This window comes from Typopeltis vanoorti, chromosome 23 (assembly GCF_054136105.1).
Source record: "Typopeltis vanoorti isolate ZY-2024b chromosome 23, IOZ_Tvanoo_1.0, whole genome shotgun sequence".
Taxonomy (NCBI): domain Eukaryota; kingdom Metazoa; phylum Arthropoda; class Arachnida; order Uropygi; family Thelyphonidae; genus Typopeltis; species Typopeltis vanoorti.
The window spans coordinates 95,769,965-95,793,606 of NC_143571.1; the positions used below are offsets into that span (position 1 = coordinate 95,769,965).

The window sequence follows — 23,642 nt, forward strand, 5'->3', positions numbered from 1 at the left end:
CACATATATATACAAAGAAACAAGCTGCACTACAATCTACATGGCATGCTAAAGTTACAGACCAACTGTTACAACTATTGGCCAGACCGCTGGTGGAAAAAAAAAAACCTTACTACATCAAAGCTAGAGTCCTATTATTATCCATTAGGTTACAAAATTAAATTAAGCTGGAGAGCAACATGTTTACAAAAAGGAAAAAATTAATAAATAATAAATACAAAAATTATTACTTATATAAGTATACATATAAATTACAGCCAACTGGCATGGATAGTGGCCAATAAAAGATGAAAAATTGCTTAAAGTCCTAAAGTCAGGGTATGCTCGAAACCAAGTTGGCTGAATGTGTGCCATACAAATTCTTGGGATTTTTAGATACCCATTTTTAGATAACCTTCTTTTTGTAGGTAAAATTTATTTTGCCACTTTTCAGCTTTTATTGGCCACTATCCATACCAGTTGGCTGTAATTTAATTTGCAAAATAAATCCCCCCCCCCCAATATCCCCCCAATTGCTAAATTTTATTGGAAGATTTTGAGCAAAGTGCTCTTCATTCCTTTACTCTAAAACCTACAGTGTGGCTTAGATACGTTGACGATGTTTTCGTTATCTGGCCACATGGCTTACAAACATTAAACTCAATCTTTAAAGGTACCTGTGGCATAATTAAAATTAATAACTTAACACGTATATAACCAACAGTAATAAACTTTAATGAATTAAAGGTACAAATATTTTGTACTGAAAGTAACAGTACTTCATCAGTGTAGAACAAACAGTTAAAGGAATGGAATACAAAGTACAGAACAGTCGATGGATTACCAATTAAAATTGTTGCTGCGGTGTGCCAGAAAATTACTATTAATAAAATATTATTAAATAATTCTTTCAAAACTATTTCATTGATGGTTGCATAAAACTGTTGGGAGAGAGAGACCATCATTTCGATTCAAATTCCGCCGATGTAAAAGGGCTTCACAACTTTCTTTGAAAAGGCGTTCATATTTAAACTTGCATCTGTGGAGAAGACAAGCTTTATCCCACTGGATATTATGTTTAGTGTCGATACTATGTTGTGCTAGACCAGACTTATGAGGTTTCATGTATTCGATATAATACTGATGTTCCTTTATTCTTTTTTCCACAGAACGGCCTGTTTATCCAAATTACGATAAATTACATTCACATGGTATCTGGTAAACACCAGCTAATGATAGAGGTACCAGTTTGGCTTTTGTAGATGGCAACGAGTGAGAAATTTTGTTCATAGGAAAATATGTGAGAATAAGATGATACTTCTTCAAAATTTTGCCAATAGGTTCTGAGATGCCTGAAATATAAGGGATTGGAACTCTGCAGTTTGTTGAAGAATCCTGAGATGTTGGAACATAGGAGTCGATTATCTGCTGGATTTGATTAAGTTTGTAACCATTAGATTCTATTAACTTTTTATAGCAAAAAGTTATTGTTGTAAACTTATGGGGGAGGAGCACACTTTATGTGCTCTATTAATTAAAGATTTGATAACTCCAATTTTTTGAGAGGTGTGATGAGCAGACTTTTGATGAATGTATCTGCTAGTAAACGTAGGTTTTCAATGGACACCTGCTGATAAAGTAACAGAGGATGTGTGTGTAAGGAGGATGTCCAAGAATGGTAAACCACCAGCCTTTTCTTTTTCTATGGTGAACTGAAAGGTCTCTCAATACAAACTCTCAACACCCCAAACCAAATTGATTGGAAAAGTACCTGCTCTTTACATCATACAAAAACCTGGTATGAAAGAAAATTTAAAGAAGCCTGTGAAATTCTGATTAACCACCCTAATCTCAACAATAATGGTGGCATAAAAAATTCCAAAAATTTGGAATGCACATATTCAGCCTACTTAGTATCTAGCATACTTTAGGACTTTAAGCAATTTTCAGCTTTTATTGGAAACTATTCCATACCAATTGGTTCATATTTATATGTATAATCATATTTTTTATTTTATATATATATATATAAACAAACATGTTGCTCTCCAGCCCAATTTAATTTTGTAACCTAATAGATAATAATAATAATAATAATAAGACTCTAGCTTTGATGTAGTAAAGGGTTTTTTTCTGTTTCCACCAGAGGTGGTCAGGCCAATAATTGTTGTAACGGTTGGTCAGTAATTTTAGCAAACCACGTAGATTGTAGTGCAGCTTGTTTCTCTGTATATATGTGTATGCTCCAGATAATGACCTTGATATGAAGGTCGAAACGTCGAGTGTTCATTTTGATTTATATTCAAGTAAAGTTTTGCTCTGACACGGTAATTGTCTCCATAATTTTCTATAATGTATAATCAATCTATTGTCCTCCTTTGCATCGAGTCAAGCATTTCGAGAGAGCCCATTCCAAATGTGAGAGCAGTATTCTATAGCCAGGGGAAGATTTGTGATTTGTATAAGGTTAACAGCTGTGCAGAGGTGAAGTAATGTCTTGAGCAAAAGAAAAATCCTAGTTTTTTAGAAGCTGAGGAGGCAGTGATTGTGATGTGTTTATGCCAGGAGAGGTTTGATGTCAGGATGATTCCAAGAAGAGATCTCATCTTGTCTGGAAATATGAGTATTGTTAAAGGTAATACTGGGAGAAATGGTTCTTTCTTTGATGAGAAATACAGCAGGGTTTTTTTATTATTTTATTTTTTTTTTAGCATTGAAATTGATGAGGTTATCTGAATTCCTTTGGAGGATGGCTTGGAGATCAGAGGGCAATGGTAGTTGTTCTGTAGGTGATTTGTGTAGAATAAGGTTAATCAAATGAAAAGGAAAGGTGCAATGTGCTGTCATCTGTCCTGGGACAGGCCAGATGATGGGAATTTGTTAGATTTGGTGAAGCCGGGATTATTGTTTTTTTTTAATGGGTGAAGATGCAATAGAGCCATTTGGGTATGATATGAGTGGGAATAGTGTTGGGCAAAAATTACGCCCATTTGCTTTCGTATAAGACCAAAAGGCTCAGATGCTGTTTGAACAGGCTGCAAGTTTCCTGCATTTTGCTCTTTTTAAACTCTGTTTTGGAAGCATTGATAATTTTCTTGTGGCTATTTCAGAGTTGAGGATAAGCACTAAGGAGGATGGAATTCTTGATCTAAGCCAGATTTGGTATGTTTGATTTTATATTTGTATTTATATGCTATCCTGGAACTAAAACTACTAATAAAAAGATCACTTGAAAGAAATAGTAACATTTACATATGCTTTATAGACTTTCAGAAGGCTTTTGACTGGGTAAAACATAATAAAATGTTCAATATATTAGATAAATTAGACATAGAAGATCATGTACTTAAGATTATAAAAATGATTTACACCAAACAGAAAATGCAGCTGTTTAACGATGAGACTTCTGTAGTGAAAATAAAAAGGAGTTAGACAAGGTTGTATCCTTTCACCAAATCTATTTAATATCTATAGTGAGACAGTGATGAAAAAGATTGAAAAACAAAAAATAGGAATTAATATCAATGGTATAAAATACAACAATCTTAGATACCATTCTAATCGCAGAAAACAGAAGAACTAAATTAATCAAATTACTGCAGCTACTAATTAAAGATGGTAAAGAATTTGGATTAGATATAAATGCAAAAAAAGAACAAATTTATGAAAATCTCAAAAGAAAGCAGATCCGAGCCAGAAATATTCATAAACAATATGAAAATTGAACATACAACAGAATACAAATATTTAGGCACCTACTTTACTGCAGATGAAAAGCAAGATAAAGAAATAAAAATAAGAACAGCCATAGCTAAAGATGCATTCTGGAAAAATAAAGATCTGCTCAGAAGTTCTGTGAGTACCGAGACAAAGAAAAGAATGATAAGAACATTAGTGTGGCCAATTTTCACATATGGAAGTGAGACCTGGATATTCAAGAAGAGAGTAAGGCAACAGATAATGGCCTTTGAAATGTGGTGCTATAGGAGAGCTCTGAAAATCCCATGGACAGAACATGTGACAGATACAGATGTCCTACACAGAGATCTTTATTACAGGAAATGATCCAGAGGAAGATGAGATCGGCAGGACATGTACTGAGAGGTTCAGCTGGACAGAGGATACTAACAGTTTAGAAGGAAAAATTATGGGAAAAGGATCGAGAGGCAAAAAACAAAGGACATGGTTGAAGATATAAGATCATGAACAGGATCACATGGCTATGCAGAAACAAAAAGTTAAGCCACCAACAGAGAGAACTGGAAGGACATGGTGTTGCACTCTCTCACTGAGTAAGTTACATGAAGAAGAAGACAGCCTTGGCACATCTTTTGGAGAACGAGGACTTGGAAGAAGGCAGTTTAGAGTAGATGGAATGATACAGTAATAGCACCTTAAAGGAGAGTAATGGTGTAGATTTTTCATGTAATACTATCATAATTATCCTAAACATCCCCTGAAGGTACATATCAGGAATTATGATGACGGTGAGTTCAAAGTACTGTGGGGAATGTATGTTGCCATGCCAGTAATCCTTACTGACATGATGATATATCTGGTGTATATGTTTGGGTTAGATGGCTGGAAATAACAGTCCAATAGTTGCAGATATTTAGAATAAATCTGATGGATGAAAGAACTTATGTAAGACTGGTGGATGCATTCAAATTGATTTGCTGCTAGGTATCTCTAGAGAAGTGCAAAACTACCTCAAGACTAATGAAGCTAGTCTTGAGGGAGAGAAGCAGCTAAGAGTATGAATGCTCTTACTTGCATTCCCATATATGAATGACCTACCTACTTCAGTTGACCCTTTCAGAAAGAGATTGTGAGAACAGGAAGGAACAAAAACTGATTTTAACTTCTCGAATCTTGAATGTGAACATTCCAATCATTACAAAATGTAAAGCCGGCCATAGGCATAAGATGATACTGCATTTCATGTACCTTTGCATTAATACAAGAAGCATCAATAATAAGGGTAAAGAGTTTTGACACTGGTTTCATCTATCTAGTCAAAAGCTATTGGCACTAGTAAGAATTGGTTGATAGAGAAGACAGTAATTATTCTAGGGATAGAATGGAAGGATAGTGTGTTGTCTGGAAGGAAAGGCAGAATGGCATTGGGGGGGGGGGGGGGGCAAGTCATACTGCCAATTAGAGCAGAAAAATTCAGTCAAGAAAAACAAAAACTATATCTTATGATATAGAGGCCAATAGGACTAAATTGATAGTTGCTTTGGAAGAGAAGTGCTAGAAGATGTACGTAGCAAATTAGCTCAATTAGTGCAAGACAAGAAATTATTATGCCTCCCATAATAATTTCTTCAATTATGAGGCCATAGACTGGAAGCTGAGAAGGGTATATAAGGAGGATGAAATGAAAGTTATGAAGATACTAAGATATAATTACCTGAAACAGCATATGATGAAAGGTACTATTAAGAGTGCTGGATCTGGTAATAGCATAAAGAAATTGTCTGCAGCTAGGTAGACTGCATAATCATAATTGGAGATTGTGATTATGCAGTCTTGATTGGCTAAACAAATAAGGACAAAGAAAGAACCATTTCTCCCAGTATTACCTTTAACAATATTCATATTTGCAGACAAGACGAGATCTCTTCTTGGAATCATCCTGACATCAAACCTCTTCTGGCATAAACACATCACAATCACTGCCTCCTCAGCTTCTAAAAAACTAGGATTTTTCTTTTGCTCAAGACATTACTTCATCTCTGCACAACTGTTAACCTTATTAACATACACACTACATACATAGGATACTACTTCCACACTACTTACTATGTATGCAGTGTGGTAGTGGTATCACTACTACCACACTACATACATAGGGCATCAACAATAAATCAGGCAGGAATTAAATTATGAGTAGCATCATTAAGGAGGAGATGCTGCGACAAAAGAAAATGTGAAGAGAATATAAAAAGAACAGTGGTGAGCAAGCTCAATAAGCAGTACAAAGCAAGCAAGGAGGGAGGGAGAGAGAGAGAGAGAGAGAGAGAGAGAGACTAGTATGGTGGAAAAATCAGATTATGAGAGGAAATTAGCCAAGTCCAGCAAAAGAAATCAGAGATTTCTCTGTGGTGAGTAAAAGGAAGAATGATGATGGTAGGACAACCATAACTGATGCTAATGGTAGGAAAGTGACAGAAGTAAAAGGAATAGTTGAGTTACTGAGTAATCATTTTGCAAAGGTGTATCATCCACTGGAAATAGGTGTGAAAGGGAGTGATGTGAGAACAAAAGTAGATAAAATGGAGGTGCTTAAGATTCTACGTTATCTCGCTGTGAATACTGCCATGGGACTGCATGAAGTATTACCTTATCTATTATTATTATGACACCTCCAGGGAGTCCAAAGACTCATCAAGGGAGGGCACCCACTCCACAACTCTCCATCTCCACCACTCAACCACCAACGCCATCTACCGCCGACCACCACCACTAGTATTCCACAGATAATCACAAACATCCATGCCCATGGCAAGATTCAAACCAGCAGCCTTTAGGCTGGAGAGAGTGGATACGCTAACCACTCGGCCAATCAGGCTGACTATAATAAGAAGAAGGTGCAAGACAACTGACAAGATCTCTGAACCAGCTGTGTAACTCTCACCTCTAGCAGTCCAAAGAGAGTGGAAAGAGAGCAGAATATTTCTAAAAGTAGGCTCCAAGACAAAGGTAGCAAATTATAGACCGATCAGTATTAGAAAAGTTGGGCAAGTGTAAAATTAAGCAATGGATGAATGGAAAGTATGCTACTTTAGGAATAGAATGATAACATGTCTTTCTAAAGGGTCTTTCTTAATAAAGTAATACCCCCCCCTCACCGATGTGACTCCCACCTGCAAAACGTTGGGTGGAAGTCAGATGGATCCTTAGCCAACCACAAACATTAGTACAGTGGGTGGGCTAAAGGGATTTTTATATCTGTTAAATTTTTTAAAAAATTTATTTTTATATAATTGAGGTATCCATCAGTATAGACCAAAACCAAAGTTTATCAAGCCATTTCAAGTCTCCAATAGGTGGAACAGTAGTCTCACATCGGGCAATGAAATTCGTTATTTGCCACCTTAAGCCAATCACAAACATCCATTCCCATGGTGGGATTTGATCCTGTAGTCTGTTATTTGGAAAGCACCTAATCACCTGACTAAGTGGCCTAGGAAAACTGGAATAAGGAAATCCAACCTTTGAGTTAGCGTCATGGTTAAGGTACCACAGTGTGTTCCCTAACTCTGAAATTAACCCATAGGTTGGATTTCCTCTATCCAGCCCTGACACTATATATATTATTCTCTAAAATAGTGTGAATTATATGGTAATTTTCCCAAGTTGTGAGATTAAAAACCAAAGTATTCTGGAGGAAAAATCCTTCTTACCCATGCCAGAGGTCAACTAACTTAGGAACTGTTCAAAGAAAGGTTACTCAGCGACTAGCTAGTTGCTTGTGGCATTAAACTAAGAATTATAAATATGTTAACACAAGAATATTTTAATGTTTGCCAAATATTTCAGTGTGAAACTAATAGACTATCCTCAGTGGCTTGATAGGGACAGTTTTTACAAGGTGGAATACAAACAATTGATCATTCAAAAGTAGATTGAGCCACGTGATGTTACATTGCTAAGCATTAAAGAGAGGTAAATTTCATCAGAGTGATGAATAAATTATAGGTATTAATTCACAATTTCATATAACAATCTTAATTTATAAATTAAATTAAAGATAAACATTACACACTGTAAAAATTAAATGTCTCAATAAAAAAAATACTTCTGGAGCTCAAAAAATCTAAAGGAACACCAGCTTAACTTTAATCCGTAATCAACTCAGAGCAGCTAAACATAACCTTGCTATTACCATTCGTCAAGTTGCTGATCTCCGTACTTTTATCTCTGCAAACTTAGACCCACAACTTTCCGACATAGTTCTTAATGTGGCTAAACACTCTATACAATATTCATATAAAAAACAGAATCAATATCTAAACCACAAATTTGATGTCCTTGTTTCTAGACAAATCAAGCCTTTCCATGTTCCAGATAATTGGGTCGTCAATGTGTCCGGTCACCCTTTAACGAATAGTGAAACACTCATCCTCTCAAAAGGACATGATTTTGCTATAATCCCTAAAAAGATTTCCTGATTAACATCGAACGGAATCTTAGTCATCTCTCCAGTGAAAAGGCTAATTCGCTCTGCCTAGAAGTTGCTCCTACACAACTTAAAGCCAAGCTTCCTCCTTCCAACATATCTCCTTCTGAAAAGAAAGTGCTACATTCCTTAAGAAGCAACAGTCACCTTGTTATCACTAAAGCAGACAAAGGAAAAACAACAGTAATTATGGATTCTTCAAACTACAGAAGAAAATTTTCTCTTTTACTTCGAGATCGCTCAACATACCAAGAACTTCATCACGAACCCACCAACAATCAACTGAAGAAATTAAATTCCCTTCTAGATGAGGTGATAAGTTTAGATGCAGACACGATAGAAAGGTTTAAAACACATTTTGCAAGACCTCCTAGATTTTATGGTCTACCAAAAATTCACAATATTTAGCGAAATTATTGAAATCACATATAGGCAAATCATGCTCTTTTTTGAAAAACTCTTCGGATTTCTTAAATAAATTAAAAAATATCTCATTATAACCTACTGATCTTATGGTGAGCTTCGATGTAGAATCTCTATATACTAATGTACCTCTCTAAGAGTCTTTACAATTATTTGCTGACATCTTCCCACAAGATATTGTAAAATTATTCGATTTTGTGATGCATTCTAGACATTTCTTGTGTCAAAACAAATTCTACAACCAAGTGGAAGGAATGGCCATGGGAAGTCCACTTTTATTTGGAACATCTAGAAAACGTCCTGTTTTCATCTATATTTCCTCAACCATCCTTTTGGGTTAGATATACAGATGACATCTTTTCGGTGTGGCCTCACAACAGAGATTCCTTACCTTCCTTTTTAGTTCAATTCCTTCAATTCCTTACATCCTCGTATTAATTTTACCATGGAGATTGAAAAAGACAACAAGTTATCCTTTTTAGAGATCCTCCTCATCCGCTCACCTTCAGGTATTCTGACGACAGTTCATGGAAAACACACTTTTAGTGGACGTTACATTCTCAAACAATCTGCCCATCATCCTTATCAAAAAACAGGAATCATAAAATGTTTAATTCGATGAGCTAGAACTAACTGCTCAACTCCCCATGAATTACAGAAAGAACTTTCAACTATCAAACATCACATGAAATTAAATGGCTTCTCTGAAAAAACTACACAACATCTGTTTGATTCCTACAATCCAATCCAGAACAAAAACGAATCAATACGTCGAGTTCCAATTCCATATATTTCTTGGATTTCAGAACTAATTTCAAGAATTCTGAAGCAATATGATTTAACAGTCACTTATATCCCTATTAGCAAAATATCCACATATTTCCCTTCTTCTAAAGATAAATGCTCAACTCTGCCTGGTGTATATCAAGTTCCTTGTAACTGTCGTACTTTGGACAAACCAGATGCTCTAGAGAAAAAAGAATACAAAAACATCAATCATAATCATACATTCTTCACAACAAATCTGGTAAGTCTGGATTGGCACAGCACAGGATAGAGACAAGCCACAACATTCTCTGGTTCAAGACTCGCCTTCTACACAGATGTTGCTATAAATCCGAATGCTTATTTCAAAGAGAGTGCTGAAGCTTTACTTCAATGCCCTAACTTGAATCGAAATGACTATATATATCCTTGTCAAAAATATGGGAAAGTCTAATCCGGATAACACACTAATTTTTTTTTTTTTTTTTTTTTAAATTGAGACTTTTAATTCTTACACTTAGAACAGGCTTTCTTCAGGTGGCCTAGCACTATAAATGCAAACACCACACAGCCTGATGGTTTTAAAAGAACAACTACAATGAATTAATATGCAATGCAGACAACCGAACTTGGGAAGTTAATAATTTCACCTTTTAAAAGTACTTAAGATATAAGAATTCCATCTAATGACCACAGCTGAAACTTTTATATGAAATATAATTTTGATACAGAATGATTAATACACTTCATCATCATTAAATTCCTGACATTTACCCTCAAGGGGTGTACAGGGTATGATAGTACTGCATGAAAAATTAACATCATTACTAACTTCCTACTTACAATTTTCTGCCAAATCAATCTGTTACCTGTCAAAGCTACAACATTGTCAGATCTTATATTTATATATCTATCTTCTAAGGCACTTTTTACCATATCAATCCACCTATATCTCGGTCTTCCTCTGGGTCTTTTTCCTGCCAACCTGGCAGAGAACACTTGTTTGGCTAATCTTTCCTCGCTCATTATGTTTAAGTGACCATACCACCCGAGATTAGCTCTGCTAATGTATTCCTGGATGCTGACAATGTCAAGTTCTTTCCTAATATCCTCATTTTTAATATGATATTGCCATTGATGCCATCTGTTCACGCTCCTAATCTTTCTCCGGACTCTCATATCTGCGGTCTCTAGTCTTTGGTCAAGTGTTTTACTTCTGACCCAGCTCTCAGATCCATAAGTTAAAATTGGTTTGAACACTGTCTTATATACAGCTAATTTAGTGTTTTGACTAATTTCTCTCTTATTCTATATAAATTTATTCAGTTGACTTCCTACCATCCTAAAAAAACATTATGTGAGATAAACATTATAATTATTAAATTAAATTTTTAAAAATAATCATATACAGCAATAATCATTAAGATTTAGAATAAACTGCCTGGTTTGTTTCAGAAACTGACTATTAATACCTTGTGCAGCTGTTTTGATATGTTTTGTATTTGCTGATCACAATTTCTTCTTTCTTGCTCCATTTGATAATGTATGGATTTCTGCTGCTGAATCAGTTCCTGAAGCTTTACCTAATAATTTGTAAAGTAAACAGTAAACATTCATACTTATAAAGAATATGTGGATTAATAATATACAAGCTTTTTAATTCTGATTATTATCATCATTATTGTCATTACTGCAATCTTCATTAAGTCCACAAATTAACTAAAGAAGAAGATGTAGCCTAAACTTAGTATGTCTCGTAAGCTTTCATTAACAGGAATCAATGCTACAAGTACTATCACGAATTCTGCAAGTACACAGGTTCACTATATACAAGAAGTGATGAGCGTTTCATAAACTGAATTCAAGATAACTGAATGCTATTTATGAAATGAAAGTACAGGCAGTCCCTGACTAACGTACAAGTTATGTTTTGCAAACTTTCTCTTCTACTTCTTCTTCTCTTCCATCTAAGACAGGTTGCGTCTTGTCTTGAGTAGGATCTTCCAGTCTTCTCTATTCCTTGCTGTCCGAAAAAGTTCCTTATCTGTTCTGCATCCCAAGATGCTCTTTATTGATTTCAGCCAGGTAATTCTTGGTCTTCCGGGTCTTCTTTTTTCAGTTGGAAAAGTATTGATTAGCGTCCATGCGTACAGTGTGGCCAAACCATCTCAGTTGTTGTTTTCTAATTTTTTCTTTTATTGTCTTTTTATGCAATAATTCTTGTCTGACTGTACTGTTTGTTTTCTTTTCTATCCAACTTGTTCTATTTATTTTTCTTAAGCATTTCAAATGCCAGCAGTTTTTTCTCCTCTCTTTTCTTAACTGTCCATGCTTCTGCTCCATAGGTGACTGTTGGTATAATTATTGATTCATATAATTTGATTTTAGCTTACTTAGATATCTTGTTTGTTTTCCAGATTTTCTGTAATTTTCCCATGATGGTCCATCCTATCGCTATTCTGTGTTTGATTGTTTTGAGTTCATCTATTGTTTCTGTTAGTTTTGATCCAAGATATATGAAGTTGTCTACTTGTTCTATTTGTACTCCATTTAGGATGGCTAAGATGGTAGTTCTGTTCCTCCCTATTTTCATCACTTTTGTCTTTTGTATATTTATTGTCATGTCATATGTTTTACAGGTTTCGTTTAGCTTTTTTATCAACCTTTGTAGCCCATTTGGGCTTCTTGCAATAAGGACGAGATCATCCACATATTTGATATTATTTATGTTTAAACCACTGACATTGATTCAAGGCTCATTGTCTATTGCCTTCTTTACAACTTCGTCTAGATATATGTTGAATAGGCATGGGGATAATGGGAATCCTTGCATTACTCCTTTTCTATGCTGGCTTTGAAGTGGGCTGAGTTTTTTTATGTGTGATAGTGTGTTGCTAATATACTGCGTGAGCTCTTTGGCCAAATGTTTAGCTAATTTGTATGTGGGGGAATCAATGCCAATCTCCTTAAGAAAGTCACTACTTGGCCTGTAGAAGTTATCAACAGATTAAAGCCATTTAACTCTATACCCCCCCCCCCCATATTTAGGGACTCTCAAAAATAAATAAAGAAAATGTGCCATTACGTCCCATAGTGGATGGCATTGATTCCTCCCACATACAAATTAGCTAAACATTTGTCCAAAGAGCTCACACACTATACTGGCAACACACCATCACACATAAAAAACTCAGCCCACTTCAAAGCCAGCATAGAAAATCTTACACTCCAACATACTGACATAATGGTCAGCTTTGACGTTTCCTCCTTATTCGCAAATGTCCCACTCAAGGAAAGTTTAGAGCTAACCCAAGCTAAATTTTCTCCCGATATCTCAGCCCTATTTCAGTTCACAATGAACTCAGGTTATTTCGTTTGGCAGGGAAAATTCTACAAACAAATAGAGGGGACAGCCATGGCTTCACCACTCTCCCCACCCTTGGCCAATTTCTTTATGGAGATCTCTGAAGAAAAAGCCTTGGCCTCTGCCCCACAAAAACCAACCATATGGCTTTGCTACGTTGATGATTATGTTTGCTATTTGGCCACATGGCTCTGAAACACTCCTCTCCTTCTTACACTTAAACAACCAACACCCCAGAATCAAGTTCACCCTGGAAAAAGAGGAAAACAACTGAATTCCCTTCTTAGACACACTAGTCACCCGCCAGCCTGATGGAACCTTGATTTTCTCAGTTTATAGAAAACCCCACCCATACAGGCAGATGCATTCACCAACAATCTCCCCCCACACAATAATATGGAGTGGCGAAAACACTATACAACAGGGCTAAACTAATCTGTTCTAATGACATGGCCCTAAACACTGAACTAAATCACATCCTCAATGTTAGTTTCATTCAAAATTCACACAAAATGGATTCCAATATGTAATTTTTAAGGCAAAGTAATATAATATAATATAAGAAAATAGAATATTATTATTATTTTTTTAAAATGTTAATTTGGCTGTTTGACCTTTCTTGTGAAAGTATCAAAAAGATAACTGAACAGCGGCTTATATAAATTTCTCAATAACAAACTAAAGTGCCAATTATTTCTCTTTGGACTTTTGAGAACTATGAGGCATTAGGATCCACACACACCAAAAATATGGCACTAAAACACTAAAAATACAAAATAAAAAAAAATAAATCTGATTACACATTTTAAAAGGCATTAGAGGACACTAAAAATATGCAGCATTAAAAACATAGCACATCCATGTTGAAAGCGGGACTGGGGAAAAGCAAACATGTGCTATATCGAATGTTTGCATTGTGGAATACCACTGTTTAATAGTGTGCAAATAACTTAGGCGGACTAAGTAAAATTTTTATAATTCACTAATTTTGACCCCTTTCTGGCCTTGTCAGGATAATATGCATAAGTTTGAATTTACACAAGTAGGGGACTGCCTGTATTTCCATTGAATAAACTATATTCTGAATTCATTGCATTTTTTTCTTTTTTTTTTTCTTTTTTTCTGAATTATTTGAATTATTTATATTCTGAATTATTTGTTATCAGTAACACATATTGTTCACCTACATACCAGAATATTGGATCATCATCATTCTTTCAACATTCTAGAATCTTTTTTTAACTATCTCTCTATCCAAATATACTGCAGGTGTGATCTCTCCTCTTAACAACTTTGACAATGATATCATCCACCTTTTGTTTTACAGACTGACCTTTTCCTAGCCAATATCAGCTTCAATTCTTTTAGCATTCTTCTTGTAGCAAGGCTTATACGCTGGTTAAACATGATAACTAATAATTAAAGAATTGACAGCGTACGCTAGAAATATAAATTAAATAAACTTTAATGAATACTTTCCGATATTTCGGCAAACGTCACGTTGCCATCTTCTTTGGGAACTTAATACAAAGACGTGCACACAAGTACTACATAACAGCAAATGAGAACCGAAGCTAGGAAGCGTTGAAGGACTGAGGCTGATTCCATGAATAGTCTTTCATATTTGAACTTGCTATGGATACTTGCCACAGAATAAGATGGAAGAAAGCCACAATAATACACCACAGCAAGTTCAAATATGAAAGACTATTCATGGAATCAGCCTGCCCTTAGGAACATGCCAAACCTCAACAAATTTGGATGCATGAGACTGCCTCAAATTTGGGAAACATTTATCAGAAGAACTTCAGCCCAAAGGCCAAGAACTACCAATATAGCCTGCCAGGGGGCACCATCAGGACTTTAGGAAAACGTTAGCTTCCTAGCTTCGGTTCTCATTTGCTGTTAAGTAGTACTTGTGTGCACGTGTCTATGTATTAAGTTCCCAAGAAGATGGCAACGTGACGTTTGCCGAAATATCGGAAAGTATATATTAAAGTTTATTTAATTTATATTTCTAGTGTACGCTGTCAATTCCTTAATTATTAGTTATCAATTCTTTTAGCGCTATAACAATACTAGCTGGGATTACCATAAGAATTTTTATGCCTCTTTTAAATGGTCTGATTACTGTTTTCACTCTTCAAGCCAGAAACCTGATCTGACCAAATAACATTCTTGTTGGAATGAGGGCCTTTATTTCCCACTCAAATAAACCTTCATCCCCAACACCTATTCAAACTGTAATTCTCTAATAAATGAATCAAAGTAGTACATAAAAATTCTCCTTACATTCAGTGGCTCAACTAATAAAACCCAAGCTTCTCAAGATCAGCCTATCCTGTAGCTCATAAATGTAATAATAATGATAAAATCCAAAGCAGATTTTGCAGCCCAAATATATAAAAGCTTGCCTCCTGCTCAAACAGCAATCAAGCCTTCTGGTCCTGTGCTAAGAATTTTTGGAGCTACTGCTGCCATTTCTTATTTTCACCTCCCTCGCATCTGACTGTATTATGGTAACATCACCTAAAGATAAGATAGACCTAACAGAATTAATATTTTCCTCTAACTCGTATATAGACAACCGAGACAAATCTTTTACTATGACCTGCTCAGAGAATACCTCATCTGATCTTTTACTTTAAGGACAGCAGAAAAATTCTGAAGAGTGTTGCTACCAATAAGTCCTCTGATCCACATTGTAAGCCTCTAATTATGCTAAACACTTGTGAAAAACCCATCCTGTATTGCCCTATAAAAGCTATCATAGCCATCTAGCATCTACACAACAACAGCATGGAAGCAGTCGAGTAGATGCTAAATGAATATGATGACAGCTTGTCACTAAAAAGGGAGGAAAAAAAAGGCATCAAACTATCATCCATTGCTCTCACCTCAGTATTCACATGAAAAAATGTAAATACTATTTAACTACTTTGTTTTATTTTTTCCAAAACTTAATTAATGTTATACAACTTTTTTTCTATATATATTAGCATGTCTCCTGTGATTTTATTATGTTATTATATTATAATAATATATAATATGTATATTATATACATGTATATATGTGTATATAATGAAGCATTAAGCATTACGTAACTTTTTGGAGAATTTTTGGAGCTACTGCTGCCCTTTCTTATTTTCACCTTCCTCGCATCTGACTGTATTATGGTTTTATAAAACAAAGGGTTTTATCTATATCATAACCTGAATGAGTTATTGTACTTAGGTTGCACATATGATCATTAAATATTTTGTATTATACTATGAAGCTTAGAATAAAGAATCTATCTAAAAAGAAAAGAATGTCATCTGTTCATACTTTAACTTTTCTCAGAACTCTCATATCTCTGGTCTCTCAGCTTGGATCTGATCTGATCCGATTTTCCCTTTCAGTCATTTCCAACCGTAGGTGACTTAGTAGTAAAAATCTCACCAGGAATATTTTGTATTCCTGGTGAGATTTTTACAGGGCAGTTCACCATTGCTTTCCCCAACCCCCCCAATTTTATCTGGGCTCTGGATCGGCATATGGCTGGGATGTATTCATTACTGTAATCAATGTGTGTTCACGGGGCCGGTTTGCCTGTTCTGGGGGACGAAAAACCAGTTTCCAGGTGAAAAAATCCCCTACCTCTGTATGAGACCGGCTAACTCACCTTTAGTCGAAAGAGACCAGAATAAAGGTTCCTCCCATCACTGACAGGAATCAAACCCAGGTCTTTCCAACCAAAGGGTTTTGTCTATACTGACTGAGCTACAGAGGCTCTCATCTTGGATCAAGTACTTTATTTCTAACCCAACTCTCATATCCATACTTTAAAAAAAAATTATTTGAGCACTGTCTTGTATACTGCTAATTTAGTGTTTTGACTAATTTCTCTCTTATCCAATAAGATATCATTCAACTGGCTCACCACCATATCAGCTTTGCTAATTGTGTTGTCTGTTTCCAAATTTAATTTGCCACTTCATTAAAAACTGTGCCTAAATAGATGAAATAGTTTACTTTTTCTACAGGTTCTCCATTGGGAATGCAGAGGAAAAAGCAGTATGAGACTACCAGGATCTCCGTTTCCAGATGTCCATGGTTCAATGCCTAGCAAACATGGTGGCGAGGCGTTGGATCACAAGAGCCAGTACTAATACTATGAGGTCCCTTCCACCATGAACAGGTGCCTCACATGGAGGGGTATTATAGAGGTATCTCCATAGACTCAGAAGATTCGATGCTGGAGACACACACTAACCTTTATGCACACAATACCTATCATACTCTACTAAAATTCATTTACTGTCAGAGCGCTGAGAACTAATTCTGGCAATCCACACCACTCATTCAACATTCTCCAAGTAAAAAAATCTAGTCAGCACCCTTACTAACCACAGTATTACACAACTTCCAGGGTTAACCACTAGTTTTTGCTCAAGTCATCACATACTGAAAAAAATTTTATATCATTCTTATAGACCCCCATTTAGTAACTTATACATTTCTCTCAAGTCCTGTCTTTTCTGCCTAGCAACTAAATTTTATAACCCACAGACCTTCAATAGAGAGATTCCACAGACATGACAACAGCTTGGTCACTCATCTCTGGAACCTCTCCACCATCTGATCCTCAAGTTAAGCAACCAAGTTAAGACCAAATCATAGCCTTTACTTGTTAGTGCCTTTCTCAACATCCAAGTAATCCTTTGCACTATTTTGACAATTTCGGAAATATGCTTGCTGAACTTCAACTCCCAGCCTACCTTAAACCCAAATTCCTAGTCTCATAAATTTCATGCAATCCAGTAACAAAGTGATACAATGTGATAACATTAATGGGATACAAAGTATCACAAATGCATAACCATAATCCTTTGTCAACAACCAATTTATTTAAATCATCCTGCAAGGATATCTACACTACCATTATCAATTATTGTCCTTTCCAGTTTTTTTATCATAAGCAAACAACTGAATACCATCCCCCAAATCATGTAGTGGACCTAGTACAGTCTTGAGGTACTTCACTAGTCATCCTCATACTCTCTGGCATCTGTCTGTCAGCCACACCTCCTACTCATGCCACCAGCTTCATATTTATTCACTTTTGCTTCAACTCAAGTAATAGTTTTCCATACAGTATTCTATGAAATACCTTTGCAAGCTGCAGCAGAATAATGGTGTAGGAATTTACCTCATATAATTCTGCTGTCACTATAAAAAAAATGTGAGTAAATTACAAGACAGGGCCAACATTTTGCAAAGCCATGCTATCCTTATAGAGTATCATATTCATTTCAAGTCATTCTTGGATTCTACATTTAACCAAATTTTCCAACCTTAGCCACCACCACTCCTGAGATACTAACTGCTCTGTAATTTGCTACTTCAGTCTTGGAGCCACTTTTATGTAATGACACTATCTTATCCTCTTTCCACTCCCTTGGAACCTTGCCAAAGGAGAGAAATTAAACAACTCTGTCAGAGATACTGCTAGTTCTCTTGCATATTCTCATAGTACACAATCTAAAATGCAATCCAATCTTGCTCATTCACATTTTCATATTTTTCATTATACTAAACACCACCACTTCATTTCCCTCAGTTTTCACATCAGACTCCATCACATTGGCAAGTTTAAAATCTCCACTTGGATGATATGCCCTTGCAAAGTGATCACTTAGTGAGGCACTGGCAAAGATATCTTCTTTGCCAGTACCTAAATGAATAATCTTCCTTAGACTTAGAATACTCCTTAATTTATATATATATTTTTTTTTGTTGGTTGAAATTCTCCTATTCCCTCTATGCTCTCTGAAAATACGATATCCCTTACATTATATCCCTGCAACTATCATTTTCTGTTGACAAGCTCTTGCTAATGCCAAAAAAATTTGGCTAAGTTGTGCAGACTGATGCCAAGACTCCTCTTCTTTATTTCTGATACTTCTAGCATTCACGTACATGCATTTCAACATCTCCTTGGGCTCACAGTTACGCTTGCATAATGTCACTGCCAATCTATTCAGATATGAAACTTGTGAAACTGCATTTGGCATGGCAATTATTTCTGTACACACATTCCATTACCTCAGTGGTGGCTGAACACTCACCTGACTGCAACCCTCCTAGTACTTCTAGTTTCCTTGATTATGCACTTAAAATCCCTCAGTAAACAACACTCTCTCCAAACATCTCATTCCAAAACTATTCAAAACAATCAACTTGGCATATCCAAGTTCTTTCATCCATCAAATTCATGCCATACATCTATAAGCTGCACACTACACCTGCTATTTCTCACTGATGCATTAGCAATCATAGCCCTTTTCACTTCAGTCCTATCATATCAAAGCAGCAGACTCATAGACTTTCTCACTTCTTTTTTATGCTTCTATCAGAAACTCTTTCATATCTTCTCTCACTGCATATTTGTCACCTTTCAAATCATTCATGCCTGCAAAAACAATCAATTATTTTAATTCTCCCCTCTGCAAACAAGCAGCTTCAATAACATCATTGATTATCATCATAACTGAGAAACATGCTTTCATCACACTGTCATTAAGTACACCTCTTATCATCAATTCTCCCAGTTTTTTGTTCCTTCATACTTTTCAATTCATATTTTTCTTCATTCTCCCTCCTGCTGTGCCACATGCTAATCATTTCTGGAGTCTCTTGAATTTACATTTTGTCCTGTGAAAGACACCGTATAAGCAAGCTAATTCCCCTCACTGTCACCTCATTATCCACATTACCATCAACCATTTTTTGATACTCTCATTTATATTTCATCCACTATTCTTCACTCCTTTCACATTCTCTACAACACTTTCACTATCTTAACTACATCTTTAATACTACTTGCTTTATTCTCATGCTTTCGACAGGACTTGTATTTCTTGCACTTGCTCATGAAACATTGCTGGCACACACCCTCTCTTCACTCTCACTTTCATAACAAACAGTTCACTCTTATCAATGAATATGCTGAACACACTACACTCATTAAATTCCTCATGTTAAACGTACTAAATAAGGAGACCTTGGTCACCATTTTTTCATATGCATTGCTGCCATGTAAAACACTTTTTCAATGATATCACATAAAACAAATTTCAAACAAACAAACCGACACACTCAACTACACGGTAAGTAAAAAAGTACCAAATGAAATTACTAATTTGGATATTATTATTATTACTACCTTTCTACTTCAATGCATCTGCCTATTTTCATTGGCTTTGTGTTGTTATTGCTGACCTTCATACCATATCTATCACAACAGTTATTCAATTTAGTCAAGGAATATTGCAGACTTTCAGTGGATTTATTTAGAAGTATAACATCATCTGCATAAGCAAAGAGCTGACATTAACATTTCCAATTTTGATATTAGGTTTAATACCACTTGATCCATATAGATTTATTATCTATATGGATCATAATGTGATCCATATAGATAATGAATAACAGGGGGATAGTGTACATACTTGTCTGACATTAGATTTAACATTAAACCATCTTCCCGTACTTCTTCAATTCTAAACTGCTGACTTACAACTCAAATAAAGACTAAGTATTGCTGATATAATGCCCCACTGACACCATATAACTGCAGTGTTTTGAATGGCTTTTCTCTTGGCGGCTTGTCATATGCCTTTTCCAGACCTATGAAACATAAATAGAGATCTGTTGTAGTCCTACGATTTCTCAATATTTGTCGTAAAGTGAAAATCTGATCTTGACAGCCTCTATTTGGCCTGAATCCTGCTTGTTCTTTACCAAGCTTCTCCTCTTCCACAATCCTGCTCAACCATTTATCAAGTATACTTGTATAAATCTTACCAGGAACACTCAGTAGAGGAATAACTCTGTAATTCTCACATTCAGTTTTATTTCCCATTTTTTATATGGATACTATGAGAGCTCAACACCAATCATCTGAAATTCATCCCTCTGTCCAAGCCTTCTGAACAATGCAGTGCAGGCACTGTAAAACTTTTATACTGCCATACTTGAGCATTTCTGGCCAAATATCATCTACTCTAGCTGCCTTTCCAGATTTCAGGCTTTTGATGGCTTTTTCTACTTCAAGTATGGATATATATTCCTGATTGCATGCCTGGTCAGTGTTTTTCACCACTGTGCAGTCACTGGTTGTTTCATTTAGCAATTTTTGTGAAGTAATTACTCCATACTTGAAGAATATATTTTTCTCTAGTTTTTATGTCACTTTTTTATCATCCCTAATTCCAGCACTATTTCCTCCATTTCTGAGCTTCTTCAACAACCTCCAGAATATCTTGCTATCTTCTTGATATTTATTTTCTATGCTCTTACCAAAATCTTCCCATGACTTTTGTTTAGCTAGTTTTACACAGTGTTTAGCTTTCTTACATTTTCTCTGTATTCTCTAAGAGCAAAAGCTCTACCTTATATGGACATAACTCATTCTCTATCATCAGTAGCATTCCCACCCTCCCTTTTTTTACCCTTTCTATCTTCATGAAATGCATCATACCTTCCTTCTGTATTCCTGTCAGTATTTCATCCTCATCCAACTATGTTTCGATTATCCCGACAATTTTTGGTTGATCAAACTCAATGTAACTATTTCATTTCCCTTGTTTCTGATACTTCTATCATTCATCCGCTAAGCCCCAAGTTAGTAGCCCATTCTTATTTATTCCATATCCAAATGGAAATTTACTAACAGAGTGAACTTTAAAGTGAGGTTTAGACACTTGCTCAGAAGTCCTTGTTGGTCTTCACATTCTTCACAAGATATGTGAAAATTTTCTCACAGCTTTTACCTTTAATCAACTCCATTCAATAGCTAGAAAAGCATTAATTATGTTGAACTATGTAGTATTTTATACATACTTTGTGCATATGTATCAAGAAATTCTGATATCATATCAAATGTCTAATGTAAGGTATACTTTCTGCATGGTGTATCTAATATCAAATTACTACACTCACAGTTTTAAAAATGTTCTTGTAATGCAATGGAAATTAATTTAGTAAACTCAATCTCCATTTGTATATGCAAAATAAAATTGAGAAGTCATTAATTTAAAAATCACAGTTATCTAGAAATACTAACCTCATTAACTTTAATCTTTTGTTTTAAGTTTTCAGTTTCTTGCATGAGGACCTCTCGTTCTTCTTCTCTGTGAGTCTGTGCTTCTAATTGCTGAAATTCAAGATCCTCAAATCCTTTTCTCTTCCTTTCCAAAATTTCCATTTCATGTTTATGCCTTTCTTCTAAGTCTTGTCTGGATGAATCCTGTAACGTCTTTTCAACAGCATTTTCTTTTTCTTCATCAGTATTTTCTTGACTATCTTGTGTACACTCCTCAGATAGGCATTTCTGTAGGTCATGTACTATTTTTTCTTGTTCCTGCAAATGCAGTTTGGCACTCTCAAGTTGTACTTGTTCCTAATTAAAATAAATATTAATAAAAATAAACAGACTTATTACAGAATTCTACTGACTCTACACAAACTACACTAGCCATCATTTACACATTAACATCTACTCATTAACATTAAATAATGTTACATTATTTATTATTAAATAAATTAAATTTCTATCAAAGTTCATATCTTCTATCTCCATATGCTAAAGAATCAATAAATGTAAACTCATTGCCAACCATCACCCCCAAATCCCTAGCCTTGTCAATTTCCTGCAATTCAAACCTTCATATGATACAATGTAATCTTTTTTTTTTTCTACCAAAGTGCAAAATCTTACATTCATTAAAGTGGCAACCTTTACAAACATTGCCTAATTGACACATTCCTCTAATCACCCTTGTTGGTCTTGATTCCATTCCACCATATACTACTACTCTCTAGTGTGTGTGTGTGTGTGTGTGTGTGTATGTCAGTCACACCACATCCTGATCCTTGCCACCAGCTTCATATCTGCTCTAATTTGTTCCAACTTATGTAATCATTCTCAATGCAGTATTCTGCCAAATGCCTTTGAAAAGTCCAGCATCATCATAGTTTATTGTTTAACCTCCTTTATCCAATTTTGCTGTCACTTTATTATAAAATGTGAATAAATTACTAAGGCAGATTTACCTTTTATGAAGCATTCTGCCCACCAAAATGTATCGTATTCCTATCAGGGTGGATAGGAATATGATCACCCATTCCTGAATTCTACCTTTAACCAACTTTTCCAATACCTAACCATCATTTTTCAGATCTAATTGGCCTGTAATTTATTACTTGTCTTGAAGTCACCTTTATATAATGGAACTATCTTATGCCTTTTCCATTCCTTGGAACCTTACCAGAGAACACTTGGGTTAAACATCTTCATCAGAGGCACTGCCAGTTCTCTTGCACATTCTCAGAGCACACAGCCCAACACAACCATCCAATGTCACTGCTGTATTCCACTGATATATATCTACATGCTGGACACCTCCAGTGATTCTATCTCAATTCTCACACTGGTAACTCAAATTCTCCATCTGGATGATATTTAAATTGGTTATGGTTATGAGTAATGAGTATGGTTGCCAAGTGATCCTTTAGTAGCTTAACTATTTATTCTGCTTCCATCTTTTCTATCATCAGCACTGAGTAAATTATCCCATGATAATTATTCTTTCTCTCACTTGCTACATAGTGAAAAAACTCTTTTTGAATTTACTTTCACCTTCTTATCTAATTTTCTCTCATAATCTGATTTAATCTTCCTTACCATAACATGTACCTTTTTCTTTATATTCCCTCTAGAATGTTTCTTTTTTCTGTAGCTCCTGCTTCATCCATTTAACCCCTACTTGGTCAATGCTCTTGACCATGGTATGCAGTCTGATACTTACTCTCTCAAATAATCCCTGACTACTTCTCATGTACTACTGACATTCCTCCTCTGTAGATTCTTGTGCCGTGGC

The 23,642-nt window shown here is 35.4% G+C and overlaps 1 protein-coding gene across 4 annotated transcripts in view; it reads right to left on the reverse strand.

Annotated features, from left to right (window-relative positions):
* The window catches only part of LOC150094086 (uncharacterized), a 608,624-nt gene that overhangs the window by 207,321 nt on the left and 377,661 nt on the right, over positions 1 to 23,642 (reverse strand). For all 4 annotated transcript variants that reach the window (XM_090413217.1, XM_090413213.1, XM_090413214.1 and 1 more), the window contains 2 exons: positions 21,827 to 22,162; positions 10,825 to 10,935 (listed from right to left, as the gene is read on the reverse strand). In XM_090413217.1, coding sequence (XP_090269343.1) covers positions 10,825 to 10,935; positions 21,827 to 22,162 — 447 coding nt within the window. The remainder of the gene's footprint in view (positions 1 to 10,824; positions 10,936 to 21,826; positions 22,163 to 23,642) is intronic.